The sequence below is a fragment of the Perna viridis genome, chromosome 10, assembly GCF_037379345.1.
Source record: "Perna viridis isolate PV_CMFRI_1.1 ecotype Kerala chromosome 10, ASM3737934v1, whole genome shotgun sequence".
Taxonomy (NCBI): Eukaryota; Metazoa; Mollusca; class Bivalvia; order Mytilida; family Mytilidae; genus Perna; species Perna viridis.
In genome coordinates, this window is record NC_142454.1 from 27624517 (window position 1) to 27642180 (window position 17664).

At 31.3% G+C, this 17664-nt stretch overlaps 1 protein-coding gene across 1 annotated transcript in view; it reads right to left on the bottom strand.

Annotated features, from left to right (window-relative positions):
• LOC148605219 (uncharacterized) overlaps positions 1-17453 on the bottom strand; it is a 36552-nt gene extending 19099 nt beyond the window's left edge. The window contains exons 1-8 of the mRNA XM_088547977.1: positions 17295-17453; positions 13190-13417; positions 12612-12857; positions 8900-9097; positions 5138-5311; positions 3998-4165; positions 2795-2962; positions 1591-1758 (exon numbers count right to left, since the gene is read on the bottom strand). Coding sequence (XP_088404103.1) covers positions 1591-1758; positions 2795-2962; positions 3998-4165; positions 5138-5311; positions 8900-9097; positions 12612-12857; positions 13190-13417; positions 17295-17352 — 1408 coding nt within the window. The 5' untranslated portion in view covers positions 17353-17453. The remainder of the gene's footprint in view (positions 1-1590; positions 1759-2794; positions 2963-3997; positions 4166-5137; positions 5312-8899; positions 9098-12611; positions 12858-13189; positions 13418-17294) is intronic.
• Between the last annotated feature and the right edge of the window lie 211 nt (positions 17454-17664).

The following is a 17664-nucleotide window of genomic DNA, read 5'->3' on the forward strand; positions in this document are numbered from 1 at the left end:
TTAGAAATTATTCACGCATTTTTTGTATCTATACGGAAAACTATGCAAAGAGGGGGGAAAAAACTTATTATTGTCGAGATTGGCACGACATATTGATCGACATGGCAATATAACACCCCGTTGAACTTCAAATACTTTTTTTAAGATCATTTCATGATCTTCATCGATGCCGAAGTTAAAAAAAAATCACATTGATTAACACAGAAGCTAAAAATGTCCTTTCCGTCTAATGGGTTTAATTATAAACGGGAAATACTGGTGTTTTTCAAGAAGCAGGATCAGTTCACCTACCAGAGTACATGAGTTTGTGATGGTATTTTGATGAATTCATACTATTATACTAGAATTTATTTATTCCGTTCAAATGTTCTACATAACAAACTCCTAAAACAAGTTTCCTGCATTTATAAACGGTTTCATCTCAACTGTATTATCATACATGTACCCATGCTGCACACTTTTTGATCGAGTCATTATTTTTTGCCTTATCTTGTTTTTTTTTAAACAGATAGTAAAGACGCTGATTTGCAATTTCGGATTATGTGTGGATTACAATACAATTCAAATTCTAGCAATTAGAAATTCCTCTTGTCATGACCGAAGACAAACAAGTCGAATTTCAGAAACTTAGTAATATGACTTTGTACGCTTCACATTTCTCTTTCGTTAAATGTGTTCATGTATTGGAATAATATCATTCATATGTTTATCTTCTTGTTGAATGTTATTTAAGGAAAAGGCCACAGCTATAATTTTCTCTTTATTCACAAACAAAGAGTGGAATGTTGAAAGCAAATTACATCTATCGTGTCTATAATGTCATAGATATCAAAAAGCTTTTATTTGGAACGATGTTGCAAGAATGTATTTTAGTTTTTGATAACATTTTGTATGCTGATCGTCTTTGTTTGCTCAATGTTAAATTTGTAAATAATTCAAGTCAATCATTTTTTTTTTGAATAATTCAATTCAGGCATTGTAGGACGGAAAAGCGAGTTTTGATCAATCGAGAATGACCTGCTAAGAATTTTCACGATAACGGGATTTGATTCTGCTAATTTTCAATATGTCAACAGTCAACAAGAAAACATTCTACGCCACTCTAATTATGTTAACACGGGACTAACTTTATCGTAGCATCTTCTTATATAGTGTGTTTATAACTATTCACTCTACAGACTTTTGTCTGACTCGGCTTTGGATCGATCAAAACAATGACCTCAAACACTCGAGTCGAACATCTACCACGAAACCTCAGTCTTTAATTCTAGCCAAATTCCATCATTGAGAGAATATGTGTCAGGTTAATAAATGTAATAAAGTCAGAAACGTACTTTAGTTTTTGTTTACATTTTTATGAAGATCGCCTCTGTTTCCAGTTTTTTATTACATTTTGGTCATTTCAATGTATTTTGATCTTGAAATTTCTGAATTGTTTTTCCATTTTGATGTTTAAGATTGTACCAATATTAAACAAACTTTGACATGTTAAATGTTTGAATTCGACAAAAAGTAGACATTATGAATAAGAATGATACAGCTATTATACGAATAAACATGTAATGGAATAGGTTTTATTATATATCATACCATCACATGTAGGTAAGAGACTCCAGTTACCAGATTGTGTACACTGTATACTACTCGATCCATTCAACTGGTAACCACTATTACATTTTACTTGAATTGTTTCTGGAAATCTAATACTTCGGCTCAGTACATTGGAATGTTCTAATGTGATGAGAGGACACTTACTGCCTATGGAGATAATTAAAAGTAGAAAACAATTCATCATTTTACTTATATTGCACAATATTATCAAAGAGATGGAGTCCATTTACCAACTCATCTACCCATTTCTTAAGATCCGATACTGATGAACAATTCTATTCTATTAAATTTTACATACTGTTTTTTTAGGGACCACACAAAGAAAAACTAAACCTTCTAATTGTACATGTATTTAATATAGTAGACTTTAAAATATTTATGTTCTTCTTACGTATCAATGACACTGACACTGAATTATATTCTATTTGTATTCTAACTTTGTTTCAAATACAGCTTTGAAAGAAATTCAAAATTCTAACATGATGACTACGCAATGCAATATTTTTGAGGTACTATCGGTGCATTCATTGATCAACGTTTTTTTTATAATTCAATTTAGGCAGGGTAGGACGGAAAAGCGAGTTTTGATCAACTGAGAATGACCTGATAAGAATTTTCACGATAACGGGATTTGATTCTTCTAATTTTCAATATGTCAACAGTCAACAAGAAAACATTCTACGCCACTCTAATTATTTTGACTCGGGACCAACTGTATCTTAGCATCTTCTTATTTAGTGTGTTTATAACTATTCACTCTGCAGACTTATGTCTGACTCGGCTTTGGATCGATCAAAAAAATGTGTTCAAACACTCAAGTCGAACATCTACCACGAAACCACAGTCTTTAATCCTATCGAAATTCCACGATGGAGAGAACATTTGTCAGGTTAATAAATGTAATAAAGTCAGAAACGAACTTTAGACTTAGTCTACATTTTTTTTTTGAATATCGCCTCTGTTTCCAGGTTTTTTTATATTACGTTTTTGTCATTTTAATGTACTTTGATCTTGAAATTTCTGAATTGTTTTTCCATTTTGATGTGTAAGATTGTACCAATATTAAACAGACTTTGACATGTACAATGCTTGAATTCGACCAAAAGTAGACATTATGAATAAGAATGATACAGATATTATACGAATAAACATGTAAAGGAATACGTTTTATTATATATCATACCATCACATGTAGGTAAAGGACTCCAGTTACCAGATTGTGTACACTGTATACTACTCGATCCATTCAACTGGTAACCACTATTACATTTTACTTGAATTGTTTCTGGAAATCTAATACTTCGGCTCAGTACATTGGAATGTTCTAATGTGATGAGAGGACACTTACTGCCTATGGAGATAATTAAAAGTAGAAAACAATTCATCATTTTACTTATATTGCACAATATTATCAAAGAGATGGAGTCCATTTACCAACTCATCTACCCATTTCTTAAGATCCGATACTGATGAACAATTCTATTCTATTAAATTTTACATACTGTTTTTTTAGGGACCACACAAAGAAAAACTAAACCTTCTAATTGTACATGTATTTAATATAGTAGACTTTAAAATATTTATGTTCTTCTTACGTACCAATGACACTGACACTGAATTATATTCTATTTGTATTCTAACTTTGTTTCAAATACAGCTTTGAAAGAAATTCAAAATTCTAACATGATGACTACGCAATGCAATATTTTTGAGGTACTATCGGTGCATTCATTGATCAACGTTTTTTTTATAATTCAATTTAGGCAGGGTAGGACGGAAAAGCGAGTTTTGATCAACTGAGAATGACCTGATAAGAATTTTCACGATAACGGGATTTGATTCTTCTAATTTTCAATATGTCAACAGTCAACAAGAAAACATTCTACGCCACTCTAATTATTTTGACTCGGGACCAACTGTATCTTAGCATCTTCTTATTTAGTGTGTTTATAACTATTCACTCTACAGACTTATGTCTGACTCGGCTTTGGATCGATCAAAAAAATGTGTTTAAACACTCAAGTCGAACATCTACCACGAAACCACAGTCTTTAATCCTATCGAAATTCCACGATGGAGAGAACATTTGTCAGGTTAATAAATGTAATAAAGTCAGAAACGAACTTTAGACTTAGTCTACATTTTTTTTTGAATATCGCCTCTGTTTCCAGGTTTTTTTATATTACGTTTTTGTCATTTTAATGTACTTTGATCTTGAAATTTCTGAATTGTTTTTCCATTTTGATGTGTAAGATTGTACAAATATTAAACAGACTTTGACATGTACAATGCTTGAATTCGACCAAAAGTAGACATTATGAATAAGAATGATACAGATATTATACGAATAAACATGTAAAGGAATACGTTTTATTATATATCATACCATCACATGTAGGTAAAGGACTCCAGTTACCAGATTGTGTACACTGTATACTACTCGATCCATTCAACTGGTAACCACTATTACATTTTACTTGAATTGTTTCTGGAAATCTAATACTTCGGCTCAGTATATTGGAATGTTCTAATGTGATGAGAGGACATTTAATGCCTATGGAAATAATTACAAGTAAAAAAATAATTCATCATTTTACTTATATTGCGAAAAAAAATCAAAAAGAGGGAATGCAAATGTTAACTCAACTACCCCTTTCTTAAGATCCCATACTGATGAACAATTCTATTAATTTATGTTTACTGTTTTTTTTAGGAACCACACAAAGAAAAAACTAAACCTTCTTATTATACATTTATTTTATACGGTAGACTTTCAAATATTTAGTGTTTTTCTTACGAAACAATGACACTGACCCTGAATTATATTCTATTTGTATTCAAACTTTGTTTCAAATACAACTTTGAAAGCAATTCAAAGTTCTACCATAATGATTAGGCAATGAAATATATTTTGAAATACTATTGATGTATTCATTGCTGAACGTTATTTTTTGTGAATAACGGTAGTGTTCATGACATTGTTCAACACAATAATCAAATGCTTTCTTGTAAAATTGTTTTTTTTTTATTTATTATTATTATCCTGTCAAACATATGTTTTATCGTCATTACCATAACATGATTAGTATGCTTAAAAGAAAAGACTTTAAAATAGGGCTGTTTTATCAGTGACACTGCGAACAGTTTATTGCATATGTTTTCTTACTAATCAATTTAAAAGAAATATTACCATATTCACCTGTATTTGGGCTACACATTTATAATATGGTTGAATTTTCTCTCCACAATGCATTTTGCTTTTTATTGCTGTGTTGTCATGTAATTAATTTATATGCAATATTTATATTCTTTTATTTGTGTAGTTGAAAATGATACAAATAAACGTGGCTATAATATCCGTCTAATTTGATTCCAGATGTGTTCTTGGACAATTAGAAAAAAAACATAATTAAAATATTTAATTATAATTGAAAAAGTCGGTTACGTGAATTCAATTTTTCAGTATACATACATGTATTATTGTTCATAATATATGTCAAATAAAAGCATTCAGAATGTAATTTACCGTAGCATGAAGGTATATTACTCCAGTTACCAGATTCTGTACACTGTATACTACCGTTTCCATTCAATTGGTATCCAATATCACATTGCACGTGTATCATATCAGGATACCTTGTGATTATATTGCTTTTCTGTATTTTTGAATGGTCTATCAAAATGGGTGGACATTCAACACCTAGTTCAACAAGCAAAACAATATGACGTATTTGACTCTTTTTATATGTAAAGTATGTAATATGTAAGACTTATTTCGTCAATATAGGTATCGTGAAAGGAATAACATGATGAAATTAGTCACCTATGTAAGTACGATAGACAAGAAGAACAAAACAGTGTGAGTTTATTTTTTAGAGAAGGTGCAGATGAAAACTAAAATGAAGTTGCATCATCAATGTGAACATTGATACAAATAAAAAAAAAACAGAAAAAAAAACAAAACAAAAACAAACAAACAAAAACAACAGCAAACAAAACAAACAAAACAAAACAATAAACAAAGCAAAACAATACAGAAAAAAACATATATTCACATACGAAGAAACTGTTTGCATAGTGAACATGTGTCAAAATGTTAATTGATATGAACATTATTCTACTCTTAACCTTTATCTTTCCAAATTAAAAAAAAAAAAAACATAGCTCCGACAATTTGTCATGGAAATATCAGAATTGCACGGTAAGATCCTTATGTATATTGCGTTCAAATGAAAATCGGATAACATTGTTAAATTAAAATACATGTGACTAGGTTACAGTTTAGAACACTTTCACAGCCGCATGACTTTTTTCGCTGGAATGTTAAGGAGTTTTCTTAAACATCTGGTTGATGTCTGATCACGCGCACACAATATGACGTTTTAAGTAGGGAGAATGTTTTTCCCGAAGTAGCCAAAATCTTTGTAAATAACACATAAGAATATTTTTAGTATTAAATGTAGTCCTTAGTTCTTTTAATCTATAAATTAACAATTGAATAAACCATCTTTATTAAGAAACACGACATAACAAAACTGACAACCTTTTTGTATTGATTTTGACGTCACAGAGCAGCTTGGAACGTCAGAGCACATGTAGTAAACAAATAAGACGTCATGTTTGCATTCATCGAGACATTACACTTCGATCATCGACGAATTCTGAAGTCATATATGTTACCAGTACAACGTTTGGGTAAGTGGAATCTTAAAATCTCTTTATATTGGTATAAGACGGTTGTAACTATGCACGGGACCGCCTAGTGGGGTTCATTGATCACTGACCTACTAACATGCATCGAACAGCTGTCATTAATTTCAAATTCGAAAAAATCTTCATCTGCCGAAATGTGTATTGAAATGATAAATATATTAACATTATCGCAAATTTGTAAATTGATATTAGTAATTGTCGTTTATATTATCTTCTTTTAACAGTGTTAATCAAATTGTAAAGTATGTCTTTTAAATAAACACTAACTAAATAGGATTTCAAGTTATCGTTTTCTTTTCGATAATATATTCAATGACTTGTCAAATTGTTGTATTATGTGTGAAGAATTTTGTTTTGATTCATTTGTACCCGTGTGCGTGGCTCTTTGACTGACCAGTGATTTAATAACATGAAGGAAATGCTAATTTGAATTTTACTGTCTTTGTGTACAGAGATATTTCCCAACTCCAAGCTGTTTTAAAACCATGAACAGCAGGGTTAACTTTACTTATGGTTGATAGATCTAGAACTTGAATATCGAGTATAGAATATTATTGAACTTCAACAGTTTTAAACTGAGACTGACAGGAAACTTGACTTATCAATTGTGAAATTGTGAATAAATATTCCCTGTAACTTAGATGCAGGATTTAATTTTGATTTCAATAACTGTTTGCAAAGTTAACAGAAGGAAGCATTTACTTGCCATAATTCATGTGCACATTATACATGTACATTGAAATTGGATGTATTAGTGAAATACAAGTAGTTATGTGTTCAATGGAAATGCATTTGAAAAAGGTTCTGTGCCAAATTGTTCTTTAACTGCATTCCACTGGATGGAGGTGTTAATGAAATAAAATGTTAAAAAAAACATTTCTTTTGCACTCTTAATCTGAACAAAGGTTGAAAACTCAGAAAATTTGAAGAAGCATGACCCTTCCTGTTAAGCATACATGTATGTGTTAACTATGAACTATAAAAAGACCTTTAAGTATGTTCAAAGCCATATTATATAAGATAAAATTATTGAATTATTGCATGAATATACATGTACATGTAGCAACACTTATCCCTAGCATATTAAAACAAATATACAAGTAGTGATGTACAGACAAAAATAAAGCTAAATATCGCTAATTATGTACATCCATAAAATAACTGTTATATACATGTATTCCTTGAATGATGATACTTCATTTGCTACTATGGTGAAGTGTATTTGTGTATATATGTGTGTCTGTGTGTGTGGTTGGGTGGGGGCTATGTCAAAATCACTATCATTGAATTATTTTATATATGTATGAAGAAAAATCACCACAATGTTGTCTCTTCTTATTTGGCAAATTATTCATCAACTTTAAGTATCTATGATGATTCATCATAAAACAAATACTTTAGTGAGTTCAATGTGTACATGTATACTCGTGCAATGTCTTAAACATATCACATTTACACCAAATACTAAGCCGCTACATACTATGTTATTTAAAAAAAAACATAAACTTTCTGTATTCATTTGTGTAGCTTTTGGGGATTGAGAAGTCGTAACAAATTTCTAATGTAAGGAAATATTGCCACGAAATTGTTGGATATGGAATATTTTCTACGATACCATACAAAAAACGGGGTAACCATGACAAATTTCTAATGTAAGGAAATATTGCCACGAAATTGTTGGATATGGAATATTTTCTACGATACCATACAAAAAACGGGGTAACCATGTTTTGTTCAGCAGAAAAAAGAGACATCTTTAACACAACTAGTAACTTTTCTGCAAGTTATATTATAAATTAGTACAATATTCAATGAAAAAAATAAGAAATTTAAAGCGTAGTCTGCTATGGCAACTAAGCCGGTTGCTCACACGTATTCGTCACATGCCAACGTATCTGAGGTCGCCAGTGCGTTTGTTTCTATGTCGCCACTATGTGTTAAAAGAATATGGTTTAGAAAATGCAAAAAGTGCAGTGGCATGCGCTATTTCAGTTTACCTGATTTTCACTTTCACTGATTGTTACTTCCTTTCAAAGAGCATATTTCATTTTACCAGAAAATTGTTCCAGGAAGCTATCTATCATTAACGTTTTCTTTTAATTTTCGTCAAAATACAAGGAAACGCCATATATCTCATTTCATGCAAGTTACAAGCCATTTTTTAACTTCTATGTAGATATTTCAGACTTCCCGCAGCAATTTTTGGAAAATATGCATATTCATTCACCTACCATTAAAATTTGGATTTACAAATTTGTCATCTTCCCACTGCACTTTTGACATTTATGTGGTCCAACCAAGGCTTGATTCACTGAACACGGGACTCATTTTTATTGCACATTTTGACATTTTGTTGATCATATTATGTTTGGGAAGTTTGATTTTATCCCCTTGTATACTTAAAATATGAACATCGACGAAAATTTACGTATTAAGATAAGTTTGTAACAATTCATGACATTTCTTCTTAATACAACCGCGTTTTTTTTCTTCATTTTTTTGTAATAGTTAATACTTGACATTTGAGCAAATTAAGATCGTTGTATATAATCAATTTAATATACAAAACACTTACGCACACATACTGGCTGTGTTGCATTCCAATGACCTTTAAACGTTTGATCCGCATCCACCGTGCATCTTATTGCTGTGGGGCCATGAATCATGTATCCATTTTTACATTTAAATGTTACCACTGAGTTATACTGATATCCTGTGAGGATTGATGGTTCAATCAACAGATCAGAACCGTTCAAATCTGGACATATGGTAGCTGGAAGTTTAATAACTTTACTAGATATATCAATCACAATCTCACAGGATAAGTATTGCTCAAAAACAATATTGAAATGATCTGTAAATTTGGACAAAAGTATTTATAATGAAATAGATATAACACATTTGACACACTGAAAATTACATATGGTTATCAAAAGAAATATTTTAACAAAATGTTCCATCATATTTTAGTGCATGTACACAATTGTTATCAACATATTGATGAATGACCTTAGAAACCTTCATACCAACTGGCACAAAACATACGCACAGACAGGCTGAACAGCTTTGACATATATAATTTGTTGATAGCTCTTTTAAGATATTGTATTTGTCTAAGATGGGTTATTCGTTTTTTTTTTTACAGATCGTCTATGTTTACTGTTCTAATTTTTAGGCTTGAATTTTGACGTGTTGGAAATATCCCATTGTTGAAGTTTTTGTATTTGTTGCCGATATTTTGCACAATTAACCGGAGTGAACTTCTAGTATGTCATACTTCAATTCCTCTAATTGTTTTCTCATTAATTGCACATGGGTGTCTCTGCATGGAATAAACTTCCCACTTACCCCATACCCTCATGCTCCATCCCTCATTCCCCATTGCTCCATACCCCATTCACATTACCCCATACCTCATTCCTCATAGCCCCATCCCCCATTGCGCCATAGCCTATTCCCTATAGCTCCATCGCCATTGCACTATCCCCCATTGCATCAATTTATTTCCTGTTGTCCATTCATATTTATTTGAGAATCTCGCCGACGAGTTCGTAAATTACCGAAATCACACAATATATGCATTGTTTACATGTATTTTCGTCATTCCCAGCTGCATGAGAAATAATCATGCAAAATATTCTTAAAACTATAGATATATGTATAAATTGTGAATGAATTTAATTTCTAGAATTATTCTTAAAAAAATGTTGAAATTGTCCAGCTCAAGTTTTTTGTTGATTGTTGTTATGCATGCATTTCAGACCAAATTCTTAAAAAATGATTTATATTTTTGCAAATTGAATGATTGGGAACACCTGAAATATCCTTAATGGTCTTATATTATTGTTTAAAATGCTAAAAATGTCCACAAAGTATCATGTGTGTGGCTTTGACACATTTATTGCGATCAAATTTCTCAAAAAAATAAATATTTTTGCAGATTGTAAGGGTGCGAACAGTTTTAATTTTAATAATGGTGCAAAATTATTGTTGTTAAAAATAATAAGACTTGCAATATTTTTATCCGGTTGGTAGTTGCGACACTCATATTTCAGTCAAAAGTCTTCAAAATGATACATTTGGCACAGTGTATGTGTGCGATCACTTTAAATATATCTATTAGTCTAAAAGTATTGAAAACAAATGTTAAAATTGTCTATATCATCATTACCTTGATGGCTGTGATTGTATATTTTAGACCAAATTCTTGAAAATGAGATATACATTTTTTTTTCTTGAAAATGATAGAGTAATCAAGGGAACCAAGGTTATAGCGGTAATCAAAAGAATGTAATCCAGGAACAAAGACCAGATATGGAAAACAGACATACACAACAAAGAACATAAAGTAACTAAAATCATACATACAAAGTAACAAAAGTAAATGAGCAACTCGGACTCCACTAAAAACTGGGAGCATGGACCAGGTGCACCGGTAGGGTAAGCGTCCTCTGTTTATCTAGAAACACCCGTCGAGTTGCTCATAAAAAGTTCAGTCTGGGGTAGACAAACGAGGAAAGGAAAACTATGACCCGTTGAATAAATCAGTTTTCATAGTGCAGATGGATACACCATAACGATCCACGAGTTCATGATGACGAACATTAAACTTCTGTAGTGATGACTTCAATCTTGTAGCAACAAAACCCTGTGCTAGAAGCCTATTTTTTAGAGTTCTTGCGCGATACAAAAAGTTTGCGTAGTTTCGGCAATCTCTGGCATAACGTATGAGTTGTGATATGAACACTCCATACGCAGGAGCCGAAGGGATGTTGCCACAGATGAAAGGAAAGTTGACAATTCTGAATGAAAAGTCATCACGTTTGTCGTAAAGTTTGGTCAATAGTTTTCCTTTACCATCGATTTCTAAGTGTAGGTCAAGATATGAGGCTGACTTTACAGTGTCTGTAGTATCCTTTATCTCAAGTTCTTTTGGGTAGATGCGATGATTGCAAATACCTGAAATTACCTTAATGGTGTTATATAATTGTTTAAAATGTTAGAATTGTCAAACAAAAAGTATCATGTGTGTGGCTTTGACACATTGATTTCAGTTCCATTTCTCAAAAAAAATGACATATTTCTGAAAACTGTAATGATGAGAAAAATTTTAATTTCAATAATGGTTTGAAATGTTTGTTTAAGATATTAAAAATGGCAATATTTTCTCTTTTTTCGAGGTTGCGACGAATGACAATTGAAGAAGAATCAACATTTCATTTCGTTTAAATTGTCTTGTTATTATTGCACAATATGTTCAATTTCCAAAAATTGAAATCAAACGAGTGTCTCCGATATATTATTTCAGTACAAATTTTCAAAAATGAGTATGAGCGCAAACCGTTTCAATCTATAATGACCAGAAATTAAATATTGTGCAAATGTACGTCTGGTTAATATAAATATATGTATATATATATATAAATGTCAATGAATAATAAAATGAGACACATGTTATCATTGAATTAATCTAAAACAAGTTTTTTTTTTGCTGTAATACAATTATGATAGGTGCGTTGTTTGCGGTAAAAGGTAGAACAATTTGTTTGATTGAACAATCAAAATTATTCCCTCGCCTCATTCCCAATTGTCCTATTCTTTTACTCCATTCCCAATGCCACATTTCCCATTGCCCCATTCCCTAATGTCCCATCCCCCATTTTCCCAGTTCCCATGACCCCTAGCCCCATTCCGCATAAAATAGGAAGTTTATCCTATACAGGTAGCGTAACTTAGCAGAAATAACTTCAAACTTTAATGACATAGCAAATAAAACTCATAACAAAAAGGACGAAAAACAAATATCTACATAAACTTACATCTGATATCACCTACAAAGGAAGTGCAATACTACAAATCGCATAAAAAGCAACTCAAAATAAAAAAGTCAGACTATATTCCAGAATATTACAGAGCCACACACATCAGTTTACGACTTATGTCCTAAAATAAACACATTACTAAAATATAAAAATGTATTTCAATTGTTTTAAAGGCCTTTGACTTTGTGATTTGTCTTTAAAAAACATGTTTTTTTTCTGCAGTGAACGAAGTGATACTGAATTTCTTCAAAACAAATACAGTTCTTAGTATTGAGGTATTTACTTCAAACATAAATACAAGGTTGTGTAAATCTGTTACCAATTCTATGCAAATAATCAATCATTTATTCTGCACAATACGTCTTTGCCATAAAATAGGGATTGGTTTAGTTCATTTGCTTTGATTTGTTGGTCTTCTGCGGTGTCCCATTTTAAATATATATAAGTAAAAAAACAAATATGTACCACACAATGAAACATTACATCTCTCCCATCGCGTAGTTGTACTAGATGTGTAGCACCATGGGGTACTTTCTGGATCCCCAGATGGTGTCCTGCAATAGTTTAGTGTCTCATCATGATAATATGATGGGTTTCCACCAGATGGAAGATTTGAAGTCAAGCTCCAATTCCAACAATGGAGTCCAGAAATTGTTATATTTAGAGTTCCGTTGTATTCTTTGTCATGTATGCTCTTTCTACAATCTTTATCTATTGACAGAATAACAGTAAACAATGTCAAAGTTAATTAGTAGGCTGTATCTTCATTATCAGAAAATTTATTTATATGAAAATACCATTTTTTTAACAACTTCATTTTCACTTTAATAAATGTAATAAGACAATTGAAAAACTCATGAAAACACACTTGCGGGGCATATTAATACATAGAATTACCAATTCAAGAGTGCACCATGATGACAGCCACAACGGATGTCATTAATTAAATACACACAGAAGATACCAAACATACCCAAATACTCATTCATTACTAAATTATGATACATCACTTAAGTACAATGTTGAACTATTTATACACTTACTACAAAGTGGCACAAAACAAAATTCCCAGCCTCCTTCAATATAACACCAAGGCCCTTTTGAAGAGACTGTATCTTCCCTCGGTGCCAGACAATTGTTAATGTGTCCATAATGACTTAAATGAGTATCACTCCACATCTTACATGTTTTACCAGTGACAGTAGTATTCATTGTCCCATGGTATTTTCCCGTCCAATTACTTGGATATGACTCAGCACAGTCTTGGATTCCTATAATAAAGACAGACATGTACGATACAAACATGTAAATTTTCAATATTACTTTTTATTTTGATTACTTTCTGTTTATACAAAAAAAACCTTTTATTTATGAGTCTGGTAGGATAGTTGAGTAAAAATATACATTAATCATTTCCAATTTGCCTATCTTCCATGCTCAATGTTTTTGTCTATTTTACACACACTTTTTTTATATTTTATTCACGTAATTCACTATAAAATTTTCATTTGATTTGTACACAACAGCTTTATGGAAGCTTGATATGTTTTTGTTTTGTTATAACAAAAATTTCATTCCTGAAAATTAATCTGTTTTCTTAAACCATGCTCTTTTAAGTTACCAATCATGTGTATTTGCTTTGTTTTTATGCTTCGATTATTTGTACACTTTGCTTGGTTTGTGAATTGTAAAATATTAGATTGTTAGTACAATGCTAACTGCTTTCAAATGTTTTTTTCCCAAACGAACTGAAGTTTAAAAATTGATTCATTGTGTTGGATATTAACACTAATAGTCGATATTGCAGAAATTTAACCAACAAGGCAACATCTGCAGGTTAAAACAACTTATCTAAATAGTTATGCAGAAAAGGCTGGTCTCAAAATAAATACGACAAAGACCAAAGTGATGAAAATTAACACCACGAAATCTGAATCCAACGCTATAATATACAATAGGTGAGGTGAGGAGGTTCATTTTTGTATAACAATATAAACAGGAATTATCGAATTGGAAGCCACGGGCTGCAGAAAGTTAGCGTATTATCTTTTTAAATGGAAAGGTTCCCTTCTAGTACATGTGTGTAAGGGCAATAACACAATCACTGCACTGATAATTTCTAGGTTACCATCGAAAAGAGTATTAAAAATGATATACGATGTAACAAAAGGAAATTTAAAAAAGAAAACAGAAAATGTAATTTTCTTGATGCATTGATGCAGTATTTTTGTATGGAAATGGTGGATGAGCTAGGTTTTATATATCCTGTTTTTCATTGAATACTGATTCGAATATGATACGTCTTTTTTTAAAACTTTCTGTTCCGCATATGAACAGACACAATCAACCAAACACGTGTAACAACTTTTTTGTTTACTCGTTAGATTTTTATATGCGAATATGACGTGGAATTATTTAGTTTTTTTCAACTTCATAATTTGAAGTGCTTGGTTATTCACTTTGCAATGAATTATATCTACAAAATGACATGATTTATCACTTGTAGACTTTATATTACCCACGATATTTCGGCCAATCAGCGATTCATGACCGTTGCACAATAAAATTAAATATAATGAGTGCCACTCAAATTTTTATTCCCATCATATTTGTTTATCGATTTCCACGATTTCGTGTCGGCTTATGTATGTATACTTCCTAAATAGCGTCTTAGCTATATATTGTTTTGCTGCATATTGTTTGTCTGTTAGAAGCTTAAATGTAATCTGCGAAAAATATGAGGAAATCAGTGGTTGCCTTTTCCTATTATTTGCTAAAAAAAACGTCTCATGTATTATGATTTTTAAAATCATTGAGTAGGCATGTATTGCAGAGCTTTGAGAAAAGAGAAATCTACCAATGCCCCTTTGCGTTCATTTTTAGGAATCAGTGCACCTGGTCCATGCTCCCAGTTTTTAGTGGAGTCCCAGTTGCTCATTTGCTTTTGTTACTTTGTATGTATGATTTTAGTTACTTTCTGCTCTTCGTTGTGTATGTCTATTTTTCTTGTCAGGTCTTTGTCCCTGGATTACCTTGTTTTAATTACTCTATAACCTTGGTTCTCTCGATTACTCTTTCATAGATCACCAATATATTAAACAAGTGTATTCACACTTCAGGTTGTGCTTTTCATAATTGTGTGCAGTACTCGTTTTTTTTCTGTTTACCAGTGTCGAGTGTTTACAAAGCAAAACCTTCGATTCCGACATCTGAAAATATATTCGTTTGCAGTGATTAATATCTAATATAAAAAGAACTTGCCTTAATATTGTTAGTTCAATAAGATTTATTGGAGTAATAAACGAATAAAACAATGTAATGCATTGAATGAATTTACTATCATATTATGTACATTTATATGTACTATTTATATACGTTGTCGATATGCACACAATGTTAAACCACCATGTAACATTTCATATAAAAAAAAAATAAAATAAAATAAAAATAAAAATAAAAATTGGAAAAAAACCATAATTTTGAAAATACAACTGGCAGAAGACCATAAAGGGGCCTTCTACTTGGACAGAGAGGACTAACCATGATGAAGCAAAGTCTGATTGTCAAGTGGTATTGCCAGTTGAATTTCGGGGAATAACAATGACAGTATGACATGCATTTCCCCTTGCAGGTCACTTAGGTGTCAGTAAAACCAAGGAAAGAATCATTGCGTCATTTTGCTGACGTGAAATGTTTGAAGACATAAAAGATTACTGTTCAAAATGTGATACATCTCAGGGAATGACCAAGAGAGAAAGTAACGAACCACCCGGTGGGTTCTAATCTTTTTAGACAAAGTACGTTGACGTAGACAAATAAATCATATAAAAAACGAAGAACAAGTCAAAATTAAAATGTTTACTATTGCGATTGCCGATCCGTTGCATAATTCATGTCAATCAGAGAACACACATTTCGTGATTTACATTGATAACGTGACCCTGCTTAACCGTAGTCAAAACAAATTAACATTGCTTTAAATTATGACAGCAACGTTTTTAAGTAATATCTTGAAAATGTAAGTATTCATTTCATAGGTTTTGTTTGCTTGTGACAATGATGTAACGTAATTCTGGTTTATCCAAAAAAAAAAAAAAAAAAATGTCCGATTATATCATAATTTTTCTCAATCCATTTTCAAAATTTTGTTTAATCTATCAGGAAAAAAATAATATTCATTTATGGCATGTGCGTTTTTAAGTGTCAGAAAAAATAAAGCGTCATATTCTCTCATGTTGTGAACGAAAACATCATTTGTTATACAGTGTTTAAACTAAAACTTGAATATTTGAAATAATTTCCAGACTTTTTTAGTGTATCGATTACAATGTATCGTGAAGTGAATCGAACTGAACTTTTTACTGAACAGCTGAAAGGCAGTAGGATTCAAACTGTTTAAATGTATATTAACATATCGACGATCATCGATTATCTATCGGGTCTTGATTTCCATCGTTTGCTTCATAAATCAATGTCAACCTAAAGGAAAACTTTCAAAGATGAAATATATTATTTCGGTAAAACAGCTAAGTCCATTCATATTTTGCGTCAGCCCTATTATTATGAACTTCAAGAATGGTAAAAAGTATTATAATTTACGGTTTTCATTGTCCTTATGCATTCTCCTATTGTCATAGTCTGAAATCCATTTTGTTTTGATGGGCCGAAATGTCCTGCTTTTTCGGTACGAAATTAAGGGTTGTCAGTGCCCGATATGCCTTTGGGTCAAATTGTTTTGACATTGATAATTCAGTTTGGCTATACTGAACCCAGTTGAAAATACAACCATGAACATTTCTTTCGGGAGCGTATAATTTGACGTAATACCTTCGCGTAAAATTTCGTTTCAAAACATAATAATTACAAACAATTTACTCTTATCTAAATTTACATTGATGACTGACTTCACCTTTTTAAAATTAAGGTATTTCTTTTAGTAACATTTGAAAGTGGTTGAAGATGTTGGTTATTTGGGTTCAGAACAAGCATATTTTGTATTTTTGTGAGACGCTTTAATCTTTTTCACCCTACAGTGATGATATATATGGCTAACAAAACACTTGGAAACAGATATCTGTAAGTGTATTATCCGTTAATTAGTTCACTCCTAATAAGTTCAACAAGTTGCATACTGTATTCTAAGCTTACCTTGAGCTGCTGTGAGTATTCCAGTATTCAATATAAAAATTACAAAACTTGCTAGCATTGTTACTTCATCAAGTCAGTTCAAATAAGACCCTTTAAATATTTTGTAAGCTAAACAAGGAAGTACAGGCACTCCAGATATTTGTTTTTGTAGATAACACCCAATTCTTCAGTAAATATCGCACTCTAGATAACACTATTTAAATACGGTATCTGATACATATGGGCTTTCGTTCGGATTGATTTGATACAAAATAGAAATAGTATAAACATCATTTAAAAATATATAATTAAATAAGGAAATAAATATTCACCAATTAGACCATACACTATGCGATACAATTAAAACGAAATATTCGTGAATACACAGTTA